At 41.2% G+C, this 20,168-nt stretch overlaps 1 protein-coding gene across 1 annotated transcript; it reads left to right on the top strand.

Annotated features, from left to right (window-relative positions):
- The first annotated feature begins 1,149 nt into the window (after positions 1–1,149).
- Positions 1,150–19,760, top strand: LOC143509525 (aryl hydrocarbon receptor-like). The gene is made up of 11 exons (XM_076998353.1): positions 1,150–1,576; positions 7,123–7,304; positions 13,919–14,019; positions 14,876–14,965; positions 15,278–15,398; positions 15,535–15,674; positions 15,767–15,969; positions 16,103–16,212; positions 16,380–16,521; positions 16,650–18,504; positions 18,967–19,760. The coding sequence occupies exons 1-11, from the start codon at positions 1,521–1,523 to the stop codon at positions 19,063–19,065; spliced, it is 3,099 nt and encodes a 1,032-aa protein (XP_076854468.1). The 5' UTR covers positions 1,150–1,520; the 3' UTR covers positions 19,066–19,760.
- Positions 19,761–20,168: the final 408 nt, after the last annotated feature.

Raw genomic sequence — 20,168 nt, 5'->3', positions numbered from 1 at the left:
TGTGACTGCAATACCGAAATGTGCCACTAGGGTTCTGGAAAGGGAGCCTGAGCGGTGAGTCAGATCGTCTAAAGCAGGGGTGGCCAACCCGCGGCTCGCGAGCCGCGTGCGGCTCTTTGCCTGGTTTCATGCGGCTCCCCAGCCGGTCCGCGGGCTCACCTGCACAAACGGGGCGACACACTGCTACATTTTCGTGGTGCGCGGTTAGTTTACAAGCCTAGCGAGCCGCTAATACTTTTAAAACCGGCGTAGTGGAAAACACGCATTTGACTGTCTTCACAGCTAATAATTTACACTCGCCCATGTACGACGTGGCTCTTTGCCGTAACACAGTAAGAAAAATGGCTCTTGGTCTATGACGGGTTGGCCACCCCTGGTCTAAAGCTACCAGAACATTTACTACCAGACATTTGACTGACTTAATGCGGCTGAATGAGGAAAACAGCAGATTTAAACACTATACTGCATCTCCTGCCACGTCTGGCCCACCGATAACATTCAATAACACTGACAGAACAATTCACCCACCACAAGGAAATCGGTACTGGACGGGCTGTCTGGGGTTGTTAAACGGTACTGGACGGGCCCAGTTTTGAAGTTAAATGAGATTTAAATGAGAGCTTATGTTAAACTGTGCATATGCTACTCAGGTCTTCTTTTTGCACGTTTCAGTATTTCTATTAGTTTATTACTAGATACATCCTATGTTAAGTAATAAACATATGTTACACACATTTTATATTTTCTTATCGGCTATAGAAACGTATTCTCATTGTGCCATGACAGTTTAATGATGTAGTTGAACGACCCTGCTGTTCTGAACCAAGCCCAGACCCGTCTCATGACACCACTGGGTTCGTTAGGACCTACATGACTTTACTGGGAGGTTCAGCCCATAGTCATGATATGTGTCTCCGGAGAGAACAGCCTGCTAATACAGGTTTCTGAAGAGAAAAGTAAAAACAGTAAAACATTAGGTCACATAATCTAGAAGTACAGGTTTTCTTCATTTATAGTATACTTCTTTTTATAATAGCGTATAGCCTGCTGCAAGATCAAAATAAAGACCGAAAGTTGAAGGACTTTTTCCCTTAAGGACGAGACTGTTTGTGTACGTCCCACCTTAAACACAGAGTTTCCTGAAACGCCCCGAGCAGAGACACACTTTACCTGTCAGTGTGTCCCGAATGAAGGCAGCACACACCACGGGTTCGGTTCGCTTTTATTGAAGTTATTAGTCGGTAAGGAGTCTTCTGGGTGTTTTCAGGGGAATATACATGATTCTGACACCACAGGACACCCGGGTGTCTGAGGAAAACTACTTTCCAGCACACCTGACTTTTATTTTGGAGTAAATCTATCGGCAATGCGCTCACCTTGACAGTGTTGAGCTAAAGGAGACTAAAGACTGGGGACGTTCAGTGGTCTGGACACTGGACACATCTGGACACTCGTCCACATCTGGACACCGTACTAGTCTCAGTCGCAGATCTCAGTAGCGAGACTCACGAGACGTCAACATGTTGGATAACGACAGATATGCTGGCAAGAAGAGGAAGAAACCTGTCCAGAAGCAGTAAGTTACATTTAATGACTGAGTTCAAATGTAGTTTAACTCAAATCATTAGTTTATAGTCTATAGTTTATAGTCTACGATTTTAATGGACTAGTTATTTCATTGTTACCAGTTTAGGACTAGGCACAATTGTTCATATAGCAATATTGAGCAATTTTCTAAACGCCTTTAAAATATAAAATAATGGTGTTTTTGGTGGCACGTGTGTGGTCTTTATGTTGGTTGTGGTAGGCGTCCTGGTTGAAGGTAACTGACACGGAGCTCCAGTGTTGGTGAGGAGTTAAAACCCTCCTGCAGCTCTTATCACAGGCAGGAGCTCGAGCTTCACTCGCACGCGATGCTTGCAGGAGGGAGGGGACGTGTGAGTGTGTTACACCACCCCTCCTACTACAAAATATCCTCCACAGTTGCCCACTCTTGATATTTTAGGGCAAAAAAATTGTTTACACTGTTATTAGGCCGACTGTTTTGTGCCAAGGCGTTTCTTAGTACTTAAATCATAATGTAGGCTACACTCAAATTCAGCAAGACAGCTCAGAGGGTAATATTTTAACATTATAAACTATTATGAAAAGAATTTCAACCTGAACTTCTCTCAATGAACAAAATGTGCTCATTTGTCAATAACTGTGTAAGAGTGTAAAGTCCTATTGTGTATATAGCTTGTTTCTTTCATCAGTGACTAAACATTGTTATGCCCAGCACATAGTGTAGATTAAAGTTTCACTTCGAACAATATAGCTTTGATATAGTTTTCACGATTCATGTAAAAGGGATACACTGACAAAAAATAAAATCTGCAACATGTAGACTTAGCAGATATGTAGTCCACAAGCAAGCACATTATTGTCATTATAATAATTTTGAATAATAAATAGATCCTCAATAACAATATGTTACTGGCCCTCTGTTGGTCCATCAGAGACAAAGCAAAAGTTATCCCACTGGTAGCTGCGGTCAGCCATCGTTTTGGCCCACTGATGTCCTGTGTATAATAAATGGCCCAGGACTGAGTCCAGACGTCAGGTGATCCCTGGCTCACCTTAACCCACAACTGTGAATAAACACGACATGGAACTGTATTTCATAGAAATCCAGCATTGTATGATCATACGTGCTCATTATTAGCAATGTAAAAGCAAAAAAGTAAATAAATGCATTCAGAGAGCTCTTCCTAAGCTGTGTTTGTTCAGGGGTCAGTACTCCTGTCACAACAAGCTTGGCCTGTCTACGACCCCTAAATGTGTTTTTAGGGTTAAGAACACATGGACTCTGTAACAAAGCCACTGGCAACAGCTGGGCCCCCATTTCGATTGATCTAGAATCATGACTGCATGTAAACACAAATGATAAGCAACTGACCACAGTTTACATTACCTTTACAGTTTACATTACCTTTACAGTTTACATTACCTTTAGGCATACAAGATAAAATCTAAGGAAATCTTCTGTTGCTCTTCTGTTCCAACCCAAGAAGAATCTCTTAAAACTGGTTTATATATTAACTATTAGCTCTCTTTGGGGGTTTATCCATCAGCTTGCTACATAACTTGATTATGGTACACACTGGTCACGAAAACGTTTAACGTAAGGTAAACACAGTTCACCAATAAATCTCGAAGTATTAGAGTAATCATGTTTTTCTTACTTCAATACTCCTGAAGTAATGTAATTATTATGCACATGGAAATTCAGGGATGAGACGAGTGAGGGAAACACCAGGCTGCACAGAAGTTCCTTAAACCACTTTATCGTGTTAGAGCAATCATGAAGAGACTTGTTTGTGTAGTTCTTATAAAGACTTTGTGTTATCTATACAATACAATTTTGGTTTCATTACCAACTCACCAGTAGTGAATCAACAGGAATAGTTGCCTGTACAAGTGAACATTGTATTTTGTTTTTATTTGATGAATTGTTACTATATTCTTTACTGACATAGAATAGAGGTTCATCAAATACACTGTGCTGGTTTAAGGCAGGTGTGGAAAAAGGCTTTGATGAAAGAATGTTTTCAATAATAGACATGTTAATAGTTTGTCAAGTAACAAAATGCTAAGTAAACGTAAATCTCAATCAATCCAATATTTGGTGTGACCACACTTCAAAACAACATCAGTTCTTTTACACTTACTCAAAGTGAGGAGTTTTATAGGATTATAGGCTGGTTTATGATTAACCAAGTATACCAAACAGGTGATGATCATTTTCATAGGTTCAGAGCAGTGTTTCTAGATGTGCTGCGGAAGCTCGTTAAGGGACAATGTTGAGGACTGAAGACACAGTGGTCAGTCAAAGAGACAAATGAAAGACGCTTCATGCTCACGTCCCTTTGAAATCAGACGATGTTCTGCAGTGTCAGAACCGTGTCAGGCTCAGAACCGGCAGAAACTGGTGGGCCTCATGTGCACCCGACTGTCCAGAAGTGGCTTTCATGGAGGAACTGCAGTCAAACAGCCACACCTTCCATGTAGAAACCAGACCAAGCAACTCAACGATGTTCAAAAACACAGGAACTGGGGTGCAGAAAAAATTGCAGAGGTGCTATGGAGCGATGAGACAAATTTTAAAATATATGTAACATGACTGTAAATATATGGCAGTAATAGAAAGCAAAGAGCTGGAGAGAGGAGGCACCATTTAACACCATCCGGGAGCATTCAGAAGTATTTTTCCCTAACCCTAGCCCTAACCCTAACCCTAACCCTAGCAGCACAATAACCCCAAACATACAGCTTCCCCGTAACCAAGATCAAGTCCTGGAAGCGATGATATTGCCTCTATCTCAACATGGTTTCAAAATAATCCTTATCTCAACATCAAGTCTTTCTGGGATTACATGCAGAGACAGAAAGATTTGAGCAAAGCCTTCGTCCACAGAAGATCTGTGGTTGCTTCTCTAAGACGTTTAGAATAACTTCCCAAGCTCAGTCCCTGCTGCTGCTGTTTTTAAGGCATAACAGGTTGATTTGATTTAGATTTCTGTTTTATTCATTCACTTCGCATATTGTTAAATGACAAAAAATAAAACATTATTGCTTCTGTTTTTGAAAGCGTTCTTGCCACCTTTGCACAGTTCTGTATATATTTAGATATTGTGTATATTGTATAATAAACTGGGTGAAGCCAACGTGATATTTTTGTGTTCACAAACAGAGATTATGTGTTTTGTGGGTGGAGCTTAAGGGGTCGGAAAATGTGACAGCATAGCAACATCAGGTGTCTTCTGTAGTTATTTTAATAGGCTGCCAGCAGTGTAGTTGGTTTTTGTGTATTTGATTATTGATTGACGTACAGCAGGGGTGCCCATTACGTCGATCGCAATGGAAGTGTGGGTAGATCGCATGACATTAAAAAGTAGTGGATGAATGACAGACTATCGTCCATCGACACTAATGGTTGTATTTTGATTGACATACATGGTAGCCAATCTGACGTCTAGGGTTTGACACACGCACCCCATGACATTCACTTCATTATTCTGTGGATCTTGCACATTTCACGCGTCTTTAATGTTGTCTTTCCGCCACTATAATGTTCACATCTGTCTGTGACATGATCTTGACATTCTCCACAAACTGGTCTTTTCTGCACGATGATTGCGACATTATTTGAATTTCGTATTGACACAAGAGTGAATCTTTAACCCAAACACCATTGGTCCAGGGACAACGTGTTGACATTAACATAAAATGTTATGGCATAGGTGTGCATAGGTATGCATAAATTAATATTGCATGCATTTTGCATAAGTGTGTGTAAATTATAAATACGTTATGTAAACACCTGTCTGTTCATGTTTTTTCTAACCAACAGTAGAATAAAAGTCTGCATGTGTTTTTATCACAGTTGTCATTCTATCAGTGTTTCAGCTCAACACTGGAGGGGGTTCAGTCTCGCTGTTTCAGCTCAACACTGGAGGGGGTTCAGTCTAGCTGTTTCATATCAACACTGGAGGGGGTTCAGGTTAGATGTTTCAGCTCAACACTGGAGGGGGTTCAGGTTAGATGTTTCAGCTCAACACTGGAGGGGGTTCAGGTTAGATGTTTCAGCTCAACACTGGAGGGGGTTCAGGTTAGATGTTTCAGCTCAACACTGGAGGGAGTTCAGGTTAGATGTTTCAGCTCAACACTGGAGGGGGTTCAGGTTAGCTGTTTCAGCTCAACACTGGAGGGGGTTCGGTCTAGCTGTTTCAGCTCAACACTGGAGGGGGTTCAGGTTAGATGTTTCAGCTCAACACTGGAGGGGGTTCAGTTTAGATGTTTCAGCTCAACACTGGAGGGGTTTCAGGTTAGCTGTTTCAGCTCATTCACTGGGGAGTGGGATACTTTGGCTGCCCTGTAACAGCTAAAAGGGAAACAGAATAACTTCACAGGATGCTGATTCTTGTTTTGCTTTCTTAATGATTCTCACACTGACCAAACTCATTTGTCCCTTTCATCAAATTCCTCTCGTTTTTCTCCTTCTTTAAACACCCTGATCCTTAACCAATAACAGGGTCTAACAATTTTATATTGAATCTGAATGTTTTTATACTGCTGGACACTGCTGGTTTAAAAAAACTTTCCCCTGCATTAACAAATGGAGTGTTTACATAAGCAAGTGATTTTTAATGTAAAATGACTGTGTGTGTGTGTGTGTGTGTGTGTGTGTGTGTGTGTTGAACCAGGGAAAGATGAAAACAAGTCTTGCCCTGCTGAATTATAAAGTATAGTACAAAGATGTGCACCTTTGTATACATTTGTAATTGTTAATAATATCAAACAAAGCTATATGCTTGAAACACTATTCATAGCAATTGTTGCAAATTGATATATTTAATGTGTTAGAATATGCACAGATGGCATGTTTTTCATCTTAGGTGACAGTTCCATGGTTGTATAAAATAATGTAGTTCTTTCCTCTTTATGTGCTTTTGTTTAAGGGTTTGTAAGGGCACTGGGGTTGTCTTGTGTTCCTGCCAAGGACCAAGTTTATCTTAGTTTGGTTTGTTCAAAATGTGCTCCCAAATATTTTACTGTTTGTTCATTTGGAAAAAATGGACTTTGTTATCTCTCTCTTCTGTAATGCCATTTCAGCTAATTTTGTAAAATCTTAATAATAAAAAGATGTTCTTAAAAAAAGAATGTAGTTCAGACCATCAGCTCCTGTTTCTGTCCATTGAGTGGCCAAATCAACCCGTATTTAATCCTGCCCAGCCTCGTATTGGTCAAGACACCATTACTCTAGCTAAACAAACACAGCTACCCTACTTACAGATGGTATAGAATTTTTAAAAATACCGGCTTTCTCCAGTCTTTGAATGTATTCAGAGAATTGATCCCCCCAAGTTCTTTAATCTGAATAGAAAATGCCATAGTTTTTCCAAATAAGAATCTTTTTTGGGAGGTTCTTAAAAAGCTTTATACAGAATAATCTTCACAATTAAGTGAAGACATCAGTACTGTTGATGGCTGGATCGCAATGGCTCTGTTTGGGTACCAAATCTCCAGAAATATACACTCATGTCATTAGTTCTGACAATGCATCCTTTTCTCTTTCACCAGAAAACCTGCAGCGGCTGCCGTCAAGTCAAACCCATCGAAGAGACACCGGGATCGGCTGAACTGTGAACTGGACAGGCTGACCACCGCACTGCCCTTCCCAGAGAACGTGCTCTCCCGCCTGGACAAACTCTCCGTCTTGCGTCTGAGCGTGGGCTACCTGAAAGCAAAGAGCTTCTTCAACGGTCAGTCAGAAAGCAGCTGGTTTTGTTAAAGGTGTCTGATCATGTAGCGTGTGTACACATCCCCTCCGTTTTGACTGGTTGGGTTTCGAATGACTAAACATACATTATTTCAGCTACACGCTACTGTACTGAGCATCTAAGACTGGCTCCCTGACTGAACTCTAACCAGCAGCTCTTAAGAGTTCATTCTGTCGTCCGACGGTTCTTTACTTATCTTAGCGAGTCCTTCACTCCAACGTTGGCTGTCTGGAGGGAATCTGTAGATGTTGTCGCTGTGGCACAAGACAAGCTGATATGAGAGGACTGTGGAGCAGGTAGATACCGGCTCTGGGAACACCTTCACAAAGAGCTCGTGTTCAAGAATGACGGGCATGTGGAGAATCTGATTCCCCATAAAAAAGGGGCAGCCGTACTGCTGACTCCTGAGATTAGTGGGACAACAGGAAGAGGACTAGCTGAATGCCTCCACAAAAACATAGCAGTGATTTTTGCCAAGCAAAACTAAAGTATTAGTCAAATTTAAGGTCTGCTTTGTAAAAAACACCATACCTCCAAAAGCCTAACATTTGGAGAATACTGACGAAAGAGAAACAGGAAAAGGTGCAATTTTGACCTTTTCTTCATTGCACTTATGAACTGAAATGCATTCCTAATATAAGAACAGGGACTCAGTATGATTTGAATATAATTAGAATATCCTTGGGTAATATTAGAGGAAAAATGTACAAAGGAGAAGCACGTGGCTAATCGATATAACAATGGCTGTGTGACTAATGCAAATACGTGACTAATCACAAATGCCTTTTTATCTTGCTTCAAAGTGATTAGTCATGCTGCAAGATACCTGCGAGTCAGCATGTTGGCTTCTCTAGCGACGTGCTCGTAAATACACGGCTAATCTCCCTGCTCTTCAATCGCACGTGAGCCACTGTGAGGAAACCACTTGATTTCTTAAGAAAGGCAGCACAAAGACACTGTAACCTTATCCACAGCAACGTGCCTTATCAAGGTAAACCTTCACAGTCTCCAGAGCAGATACTCTGGATATTTTTACACTGACCCATTAACAACTGGCAGGTCTTAATGAGATTTGGCTGGCTGATTCCCAACACAAAATACATGATTTATATAACGCAAATGATTTATATAAGAGTTAGACAGTTTTTTTTCCTGTGTCTGGGTGACTGTACCTGAGAGGGCGACATTCCTGAGGCGTGTCCTCTTTGTTCTCGAAACCCATCGAGTCCTCTGACCGAGTTCCTGTCCCAACACACCAAACCGTGTGTCAGTTCAGCACACATGGCCTCTTGTGTTCAGCAAAACGACCTACAGGGAACGCCTCGTGACATTTGAAACAACAGCTCGATACATGGTGTGGACACCACACTGCCGCAGGCGAAAGCAAACGTTTCAGAGGAAAAGACAGAGGATTTTGAGGAAAACCTTCTTCTCGTCTCAGAGGTCATTGTTGTCTTCCCGTGTGTTATGTATGGGTAATCACGGAGAAGACGGAGGGGCAGTTCTGTAAGACATACACGCTTCTTCTTGCACATTGTGTTCAACTTGTGTTGTATTACAACAGGTCTATGAGTTTCCAGAACATTCTTACTGAGTGAGATAACCATGAGATAACCCCAGTGACAACCCCTAGTGAAGATCACGAAGCAAAGCATTAAAGAAAATTAGTATTGGCTTGTTTGGGTTTCAAGACAGCAACAATTTTTTAACTAATGTATAAAAATTATACTAAATAACATTTATAATGCACATTTAAAATAATAGTGCTGGACATTGATAATTAAAAAACTAAGATGATAAATACAAATAAATGAAGCTAATGTGTCATTAAAAAAGAAATACAAGTGAAAGTAGAATGATATCTTAATATGCTGAATGGAAAAAATAGCATGTTTTAAAAATGGAAGCACACATAAAATTTAGATGTAAACTGTGTCAGCTGTGAGCAGTGACCACAAACACACGGTCACCTGTGAGCTTTAAATGAGAACATGGACCAGACAAATGAGAACATGGACCAGACAAATGCAGCCGGTCTGAAAACCTTTTGAAGATGAAGACGTGTTAATGAGGACTTACGTCCTACAGAGAAGTGCAGTCTAGGTCTGTTGAAAAAAGCATGAATAACTTTTTCCACATTTTCCCACATCTACTCAGCACACATGACATTTTAAGGGGTAATCAAGATTTCTGACATTCAAGTGAATGAGTCAAAGGAATTCCCATGGTGTATTCAATATTTACAGTGGTACTGTATTCGAGTAACTCAAACTCATATTTGTATCCAAATATAGGACTGAGTTTATTAACATATGAAATCATGGATGAAATTAAATTGAAGTCATTCAGCTAAAAGTAAGATGTGTTTAACTAGGGGCATTTCTGGGATCTGTACAGACCTGAAAAATATTTAGTCATAGTGCAGAGTGGTTTGTAAAGGCATCACACCCATCTATAAAATTCACTAGAAGAGTTTGTTAATATATCGGAAGTACACTTGTAACCTTTAATTTGGTTTCATAATGATATTCCAAGAATATGATATTCAAAGACAATCTTATACTCAAGTAACAACATCACCAGGATCTGATTTTACTTGACACATTTTTATTGACACACATTCTAAAATATGTCTAGTCTAGTTCTGGATCTCAAGGTCACATGGCATCACACAACAAACTAGCATAGACAAAAATGCATACATGAATAATAACCTCATAACTCCGTGGGTGAGAGTTTCCCGTCCATAAATTCAGGGACTACACCTGCACATCATTGTAGCCCCACAAATGGTCTCTTTACCACCTTTTTTGCCACCTTAAGCAAATTTAAGCTGCATTATTAAGTCCGAGTAAGAGAAATTAGGCAGATTTAGAATTTTGAATCTTTGATTTTTGGAGTTTTTTTTTTTTTTTTTTTTACATTTTTTACCTACATTTTAAAGATGTGAAGGTCTTTGTTTTAGAAACAGTAGACACATAAACAACTGCCTGACTAAAATATGCACCTCAAAACAAAAAGAATTTTGAAAATGAAGATTTGCTTCCTGGATCATAAAGTGTACATTTCAGCTTCCTGTGATCAACCAACATGTAATCTGAGGTACACAGACGCTTTAGTCAGTGGTATATTGGTTACTTTTAAAGGCTCACATAGTACGTTGAGATATCACAGAGGCGTACCGTTTTAACTAAGCCCCTTCATATACTGCAACTGTCTAAAGCAAGCTGCCATCTCCCATGCAAACTACTGAATTATCAGATGGTGTCTAAATTTAGGCGGATAATGGGCTATTTCATCTTTGTTTGCAAACATTCCAGTGCCAGCATACCGACTGCCTGCTCAAGCCTGTGATTAGCATCTTGGAAAAAGATTAGGATCAGATGAGAATAATCTTCAGCGCGGAGACGATGCCTATTGTGATCTCAGATAGGTGGTAAAATCAGGGTGTGTTTGGATGTGAGTCTGGCACAGGTAAATTATGTTTTTTAGTTAATTATTTCAGATGGCCACAGAAAAAAATTATCAAAATAGTGATACATTTTATTTATATAGAGCCTTTCACAATCCCAGGGTCACTTTAAAATGCAACAGCATTCAAAGACAAAAATAGATTTGATATGGGAAGGTCTTCAGAAGAGGTTTAAAGTAGTAGTAAAGTAGTATAGTTTTGTATAAAGAAGAGTAGAGAATACCAGTTTGGGTGCTACAGCATTGACAGTTTAATGTAATAGACTGTAAGTAGACCAGAAGATGTAAGAGAGTGAGAGAGTTTGGAGGGATGGACGAGTTCCCCAAGAAGGTAGTGATGGGTAGACACACTGGACACGTGACACAACCGCTAACCAGTGCAGAGTATTCAGAACAGGGGAGGAGGAACATTACAGTATGCCACCTGACAACGTAAGACTTATTTATGACTGAACTGAAGGCAAAGATTTTTCAGTGGACATTAGTTGACATTAGATGAACCAAAGCATGTGTAATCTACAGACACACGTACCTGTGAGGAACGGGTGGAATGTTGTCTGGTTATTTCTCTTGATCTTTATAAATAGGACTGTGGGTGAGTGATTAGATGGGAATTTAACAGGTTTGATAATGCGTCCGATTGTTCACAGTGAAGATTGTCTGGTTTATCTCTTCACCAAGGTAAATGATGGTGGAGTCACAGAAACTACACAAAGGAATTTTGGCTGTTCTTTACATAATCTTGTATATCATGGGCTCATTTAAAAAGTGTGTGTACTTAAAGAATGGTACAGAAGCACTTCTGTACAGTAAACCTTGGTCAAGACATCACTACATTACATAAAATGCATGCTCTCTCTCTCTCTCTCTCTCTCTCTCTCTCTCACACACACACACACACACACACACACACACAAAGAAAAAAAGGTTTGCGTGATTGACACTATCACATGTGGATTAACAGCACAAATTTGCAGAAGTGTAATTTACATTTCATGGTATTTGGCAGTTGCTCTTACAGTGACTTGCATCTATCACACTTACAGTATGTGTTCTCTCAGGGAATCAGACTGAATGAACTGGTAACCCATGCAAGTGGGCGAGGCTTGTCTAAGCTCTCTCATGGCCTGACAATGAATTCTTGGCTCCTTCGTGTAATCTATGTTGTAATCTATGTTCATATGCATCCATAGGAAAATAGGTAAAATGTCTTTCCTTTGAAGGCACAGAGGGCTGGATTTCCAGATTTAAAAAGTGTTAGCAGTCCATAATACACTGGTATACTATCATTTATGAGAATTATAGTATATAGTAGCATAGTAATGGAAGGTTTCTATCCAACATGACCATTCTAGGGGCTTGTCAGAGATTTCCCACCTTTTTCAAGTGCTTTTTAACAAGCATTGGCTTATAGCTGCTTATGCATAACAAAGAAGACATATTTACATAGCTAAGCACTTTTATTTCATGTGATGTCATGTGATGTTCTCTGTTCTGCAAACACAGTGAGTCAGTGTTATTCTGTGTGTAGTGCAGGTCCTGTCTGTTCAAGACTGTCTTGTGGACAGTGAACACAGCCGGCAGGCAGAAGAAACCCCCCCCCCCCCCCCCCCCCCCGCCACACGACTGTTTCCCCAACAGCCGTACTGTGTACCTCATTTTGTAGACGAAAAAAGAAATTATAGTCTTACCTGTACTTTTTCTGTACTTATACAGAATATAGCAGACTTGTGTTGATTTCTTTATGAGTCTGTGTGTGTTCATGGGGATTAAACCCACAATCTTACTGTTACTAGCACTTTCAACTACCTGGTGATACACAGGCACTACTTACTCAAGCTGCTTTGAACTACAAAGAATTATTAATTATCCATTATGTAGTAATTATTACTACATTGAGTTCAGCTACACAGCAGGGCAACTCTGCATTCTCTTGCCCTGCCTTAAGAACTTTCAGAGCTCTCCTCATACTACATGATATATGGGGGTGAAAACGTCTGCTGGACTCCAGTGAGGACCGTTTTATTGAACACTGGTCTCCTGGTGCCGTTCAGCCGTTCTCTCCACCATCACAAGGCCCCGCTGCGCAGGTCTCTGGGGCTTGTGTCCGCCGTGCTAACAGGAATGCTCCCTTATCTGGACAGCTGCTGCAGAAACCCCAGGATGCGGCCTCTCCCTCCTCCGGTCATCTACTGTAGTCACGCAACTGCTTGGCGTCTGCCCAATTAGGGCTCTATTGTCTCATGTACAGCCCAAACACACACACACGGAACATAATTATATTCCAAATCACAAAAATATATTTATGTCATTATACTACTCCTTTCTTGCTTTGTTTGTTTTCATTTATTTGCTTTTTTAACTTTCTTAGTTTATGTGAATATGTTGTTTTTCTTCAGTCTTTTGTATTGAATTTAACTGCGTCCGGTAATTGCTTTTCTGGGAAAAGAAAACCCTCGGTGTGAGAACATACCGAATGCATTCTGGCAGTCGTGCAAACAGGACTAGACTGTTACTGCTGAATGCCTTTTAAAAGTACGACTTGGAAGAGGTTAAGTTCTCTAAATCCTGTCTTTAGCCTCCTTTCACTATCTTAGTGCAACTTTTGCAAGTCTCAACGTGTCTTTCTGTCTCAGACACCACACAGTTCTTCTAACGTTGATCAAAGGCTTCGTTTTCCACAAGGTTTTGCAGTGCGGCCAATATAGGAATTAGTTTATTGTCTCTTGGTGGATTGTAACGTAGACATGCGAGCAAAACAATTGTTGATTGATAAATCACACAGCCCACCACACCATTCTCAGCACAACACTGACACTGATGTCCCTGTTTGTTGAATGTCCCCCAAACATAACCGTCCAGCAGAGGTTTTCTGCTCGGAAACCCACCACTGCTAATGACCTTAAGGATGCCCAACGCAAATGACATATGGCATTACATGTAGCAGCAGCACAATTATGCACTCTCTTAATTGTACACTTGCAGTGAACAGTCCCTGCTGTGTTTCTGGAGATCCTGTCTTATCCCAGAACACTCTGCATTCCAGATGAAACAGATAGCAGAGATGTGCATATGAGTTTCATGTTCACCTGCTGATGGGGATTTTGTTTCTTGCTTCTCTTCAGCCACCAGGAAGAAAAATGGTATTGAGTTTCCCTCAGAGAATCACCTAGAAAACAGCAAAACGGATCCCGTGAGCTTCTCAGAGGGGGACATGCTGCTTCAGGTAAGAGTGCAGATTTATTTGTTGCTGATGGTCCAGAAGTGCAGAATTTCAAGAATATATTTAAAAGATGAAATGTGTTCATGTTACAGAACACAGATTGGACAGTCATGGTCCTGTGGTAGGGAACTGGTCTTGTGACCGGAGAGTTGTGTGTTCAATTCCCAGACCTGAGGCCATGATTGTGGTGCCCTTGAGCAAAGCACCTAACCCCAACTGCTCCCCGGGCGCCGGGCTAGGGCTGCCCACCGCTCTGAGCACGTGTGATCCACAGCCCCCTAGTAATCACTAGTGTGTGTTTGTGTGTGTGTTCTAACTGCACAGATGGGTAAATGCAAAGGACAAGTTTCGATTGTGGTGAACAAAAATCACAATTGACAAATATGGCACATTTCATTTCAGATTAGCTGACAGTGACTAATAATTAGTTTATGTACCATTCAGTCTCAGGTTGCCTTCACCAGATTTGTACAAGGACCATCCTACTTTACCCGTAAATAATGGGGTGTATATTTCCTGGTCATGACTTGACTGTATCCGGTTCTCAAGATGGTGTGTCAAACATTTCTCAGTGAAAATTGGCAGGGATTTGCTAGAAAGCTAAGTCTATCCATATGCAAGTGAGTGCTGGTGTTAGATTATGACATTATTGTTACCATATCATGCTGCTGAATTTCCGCATGGAGTTTTCAAAAGGATTTAATCTAGATTATGAGAGGCTGTTTAGACTTGTCATTGTTGACATTTGGGGCAAGTCTCTTAATCTCTCAAATGATTGCTTAATGTAACATCAGTGTCAAACATGTTGAAGTTTCCAAACATAGTACAAATACTTATGGTGCACTGTTGATATTGTTAGGCTCTCAATGGTTTTGTGCTGGTGGTCACGGCAGAGGGCTACGTCTTCTACGCATCACCAACCATTCAGGACTACCTTGGCTTCCATCAGGTAAGTTATCCCAAAAGTACAGTTGACTGACTTTGCCATGTTCTACTCAGTGGATTTGCAGTTCAAATTCTATCAAATAATGTTGTTTGTACAAAAACTATATTGAACATACTGGATGCTTAGAATTAAAAACACAGGCAGTGATCTGTCATTGTGTCTTTGCAACCTTCCTATCCTGTCCATAAAACATCGTAAAAATGTATGAAAATTAAACCAAAACGGCTAGAATTACATTTATCTGGTTCTGGAGATGTACAAAATGGTCAGGTGTGTTTAAACCTGATCCATAATCCTCCCACAATTATTTTGTAGTCAGATGTGGTCTATCAGAGTGTGTTTGAGTTCATCCATGTGGATGACAGAGCCACGTTCCGCCGAAACCTTCACTTTGCTCTCAACCCAAATGTGCTGGATATAGACCAGGAGGGGAACGGTTAGTGATGCTTCCTTAGCGCTGTTCTTACACTACGTGCAGAAAAGCTTTAAACACACCGTGAGAGTATTGTTCCAGTATTCACAGCATGCTCACCGTTTTGAAGGTAACATCTCACATGTTCATTACCCCCAAGCTATGGAGAACAGCAGTGACATCACAAGGAACGTTGTGACCTATGACCCTCAGCACATCCCACCAGAGAACTCGTCTTTCCTAGAGAGGAACTTTGTGTGCCGTTTCCGGTGCCTCCTGGATAACTCGTCTGGCTTTCTGGTACATTCTTCCTTTTTTTTCTTAGTTAAGCAGTTATATTTTGCCAGACCTTGAATTCTTTGCTAAGTCACCATTTCCCTTGTCCTTTCAAGAAACTGAACTTCCAGGGAAGGTTGAAGCTTCTCCACGGGCAGCGTCGGAAAGCTGAGAACGGTTGTCTGATTCAGCCCCAACTGGCCCTGTTTGCCGTTGCCACACCTGTGCAGACACCTGCTATTGTGGAGATCCGCACCAAGACGCTGATCTTTCAGACTAAACATAAGCTGGATTTTACGCCGATTGGCATTGACACCAGGTAACTATGTGGATTCAGGATGGTGCCTTGAGTACAGATGTTTAAAGATGTTTATATATGGTCGTAGGATTTTAGATTTAAACTTAAAATATTACAGTGTTAAACTTACAGTGTATTTCTTTGTGTTTTTTAGGGGTAAAGTTTTGTTGGGTTACACAGAAATGGAACTCTGCATGAGAGGATCCGGCTATCAGTTCATCCACGCTGCTGATATGATGTACTGTGCGGACAATCACGTTAGAAGTATGTTCATCATCAAGTTCAGTGTGCAGAGTTCAAATACCAGATCTAATGTTCTGCTGGGCAGTCACACCTTACGCTTCATGCTGCAGTCGTATTAAGCAGCATCAGTGGTCATTACTATTGTGTTACTATTGTCGTTTGTTTACTTGTTCATTTCCTTATGCCAGTGATAAAGACTGGAGAGAGTGGGATGACAGTTTTCCGATTGTTAACGAAGACCGGAGGATGGGTGTGGGTCCAGGCCAACGCCAGGCTCGTCTTCAAAGGAGGGCGTCCCGACTTCATAATCGCCCGCCAACGAGCTCTGGTGTAGGTTTGAGATCTGTTCCATTTTTATAAATTTGTAGCTGTAACTGTAATGGAGACTTTAGGTGCATGAACGCATTAACGCAAACAAAAATGAAAGGTGATCTTCAACGATTTGTGTTTGCCTTCAGGAATGCTGAGGGAGAAGAGTACTTACGTCAGAGGAGTATGCAGCTTCCGTTTAGCTTAACCACCGGAGAGGCCGTCCTCTACGATGCCGGTCCTTCCCTCCATGAAACGAATCCTACAATGAACAGCCCACACTCTTCCGTTCTCGATGGAACTGAGCAGAAGGTCTCAGATCTGACCTCCATTCTTGGGGACGTACAGAGCCAGGAGAAGTCCACCTATCAAAAGCCCGGCGAGACTCAGTTCACCGCAGACGACGCCTTCTTGGACAGCTGGGCTCTCTTTAATGTGCCCAGTCATTCCTTTGGAAATGAAACTGTAAATGAAAAGGAAGAAGAGACTGTTGCATCCGTGATGGATGTTTTGGAACATCTGGCTAAAGATGGAGACCTTCTCACAGCCCTCCAGCACATAGAGGTGGACAACACAGAACTGAGGGACTGGGAGAACGCTGTTCTCAGCATGACCAAAGACCAGAGGAGCAGTGACACCCTTGGTCTTGATGAAATGCTCACAAATGAGATTTTCTCCTATGTAGAGGATGCCTTGTCCAAGGAGACCAGTACCTTTGTTCCTCCACAACCAGCTCGTCCAGTTGCACTCAATGGTGACTCATTGGCTGGACACCCTTGGCCGTTGTTAGCAAATACAACACATTCTGGAGGCAATTTTACTGCAGGACACAACTGTGGGAGCAGAAGAGCAATCAACCATGATCTGAGAACCCAAACACAACTGAATTCTGTTGAAATGGCAAGTGTTTTGTTTCAAGAAGGGGTCAGAATAACCAGTGCAACTGAGGACTCAAAGAGACGTTCACCTGCCTGTCCGAGTGACGCAGTGGGGATCAGTGTGCCAGGACACCAGGAAGACTCGTCTCTCCAGAGTCTCTTGAATAACCTGTCACATGTAGGGCAGACTGACCAGGAAGACACGTTTCCCTCGAGTGTCTTGAATAACCTGTCACACTCAGAGCAGTCTGGCTTGGTCACGTATGGCAGCAAAGACCCGGTGTTGTTTACCCAGAAGAACTGCTGTCTCAAACCTACACCAGGTACAGTCAGCATTAATGCTTCCAGCTACTTGGAAAACGTCCAAAATTGCACAGGGGAGTCCAAGATGCAAGACCACACAGGGTCCTTCTGCCAGTCTGGGCCCTGCCCTGTAAATCAGACTGAAAACATGCAAATAAATAATCCACAAAATCATTTTCAACACCTCAGCCGACCAACGGTCAACAATTGGAACAAAATGTGTTTGGGCACAGAGAGTCACAGTCCGACATTATTATCACCATTCAACAGCTGTGCAACCTCGGACATGAATTCTTGTTACCCAGATCTGTCCAAATGTCCCCAGCACAGCACGACACAGCCGATCCAACAGTGGCAGCAGGTTTGGCCCTGCCAACCCGGTCCCAGTCCTGTCAAAGGCACTTTTCAAGCTTCGAGAAGTCCCGGGTTTCCTGTGGTGGATGTCCAGCAGGGAAGCGCTGAGAGCAGCAGCCACGTGTACCACCCCCCACCTGACAGACTGCCAGCTGACCAGTGTCCACCGCTCAGCAGCTGCATGTTTGAGAACCACTCGCCACTCGCCACAAACGCGCATCAAGCGTATCTCCGTGGCCAGGCAGTGGCCATCGCCGCTGGCTACAGAACAAGACCCAGCAACAACAGTCCTCCGCAGGCGTCTTGTTATTTCCAGTGGATGCACAATGAGCCGGTGGTGGGCACATTCTCAATTCCCCAAGAGGACGCCTGTATCAGCCCCCCGTCCTGTCACACCCCCTCTGCCCCAGTCCCTGCGGACACTCTGAGGGCCTTCCAGCGATACCTTGGTTGTAGTGGACAAACACAGGTGAGCAAACACTGCTGTGTCATTTTTGAATGCAGTACATAGATTGGCACCATCAAATATGGTTCCTCGTGAATTTATCAGTCAAGATAGTTTTGCATGAATCGAAAGCATTAATTTACTTAAATCCACATGTTTATATATTACAAGCGCATATAAGGCAGATGTAGGATGTCACATTTGTTTAGAGTTATTAAAAAGAATGGCAGGAAGAAAGTGTAAGTTAATAAATCTGCAATTCATTCAAAGCTGGGCTAATTTCTCATGTTATTATACACTAAAAATAACATGCCTGTGAAAATGCATAGTTCAGAGTTTCAGGTGCCATTGACTTAAATATTCATGCGTTTTTCACAAAATCATTTCATTAAATTTACTTTAACATTTATATTTTGCGTCCTTGGCCTACATTACTTATGGCTTGTGTTTTCTCATTACATTAAATGACATTTTGATCCATCATAGGTTGAAATCGTTCCTGGTGAAGACGTGTTTCCTCACCCAGTACGTGTGGCGGGCCGGTATCTCTCTGACAACACCCAGGGCAACTTCTGCAACTTCTGAGAGTCCTGCACACCCACCACACACCAGTGGGGACAGAGGGAATGACATACAATACAATGGACATGTCCATATCTGGACATACAAATAAGACCCCACACCAAACAAACTTTCATGGTCTGGGGAGTGTCTGAAATATGGAGGAAATGTTATTATTTGAGTAATAATAACATTATTATACACGAGCATTACTGGGCATTGAGTAGTTTGTTTTTATGACCCTTTCATGGTGCAGATATGATATTGTTTCTAACTTGTGTCATTTCAGCGAGGACTACAAAGTTTAAAAAAATAAATAATATTTTATAGGCTTCCAGTAAGACTATGGCATGTGATAATAATGTACAGCACAAATATCTACAGTTGATATTCATTGATTTTTTAAATAACAAATTGTGAACTTATGGTCATCAGAATTTTTTCCCCATATATCGATTCTATCCACTCAAATTCTGTTCTGAGAGATATATTTTCCTACGTTTTGTGATGTCTGTGTAATAGAACCTTTCACCTTAGAAGTTATAATCCAACTATTACATCTGTTTTTATTATTAGTATTATTAATTGTGATATAAGCGCTCATAACAAATGTTTTTTAGATAAATGTGAAATTGGGTTTCCAATAATACTTTTGGAAAACTGTTCATGTATATATAAAAAAGGTAAAAAAAAAAATAGAAGCTTCAACTGTTATTTTTTCCTCTGACAATAAAGCCATTTGATGTGGTGTTTAACACCTGTATATAGTGAGTCCCATTAAATTACATTAAGTATTTAATTATTCCATTCCATACATTGAAAGTCATAAGTGAATGAGTGAAAGACCTAGATTAATCATTAATAACTCATATAGATAACAGATCCTAAGTTATGCTTACCAAATGCTTACCAAAAAATATCCTACCAAATAGTTTAAAGAGTTTGAAACAACATTTTACTGACGTCAGGAGTTGGTAAACAAAGGCTTTTGTGTTTTTTGTTGTTCATAATCCTGCACAAATGTTGCTGGTTCCTGCCCAGTGATAGTGGTTTTCAACACAGCTGTATTTGTTTAGATTTTTTAATACTCGATGACACTGTCCTGTGTGTGTGAGCAGATAGGGTCT

The sequence above is a fragment of the Brachyhypopomus gauderio genome, chromosome 3 (genome assembly GCF_052324685.1).
Source record: "Brachyhypopomus gauderio isolate BG-103 chromosome 3, BGAUD_0.2, whole genome shotgun sequence".
Classification (NCBI taxonomy): Eukaryota; Metazoa; Chordata; class Actinopteri; order Gymnotiformes; family Hypopomidae; genus Brachyhypopomus; species Brachyhypopomus gauderio.
Note: the sequence above shows the minus strand (reverse complement) of the source record. Positions and strands in the feature narration are given on the sequence as shown.

Bases quoted from the DNA above. Each gene is read 5' to 3' on its own strand.
- LOC143509525 (XM_076998353.1), top strand. From the start codon at position 1,521: ATGTTGGATAACGACAGATATGCTGGCAAGAAGAGGAAGAAACCTGTC. The intron at 14,966-15,277 runs GTAAGTTATCCC...ATTATTTTGTAG, and splicing joins ACTACCTTGGCTTCCATCAG to TCAGATGTGGTCTATCAGAG. The intron at 15,675-15,766 runs GTACATTCTTCC...TGTCCTTTCAAG, and splicing joins ATAACTCGTCTGGCTTTCTG to AAACTGAACTTCCAGGGAAG.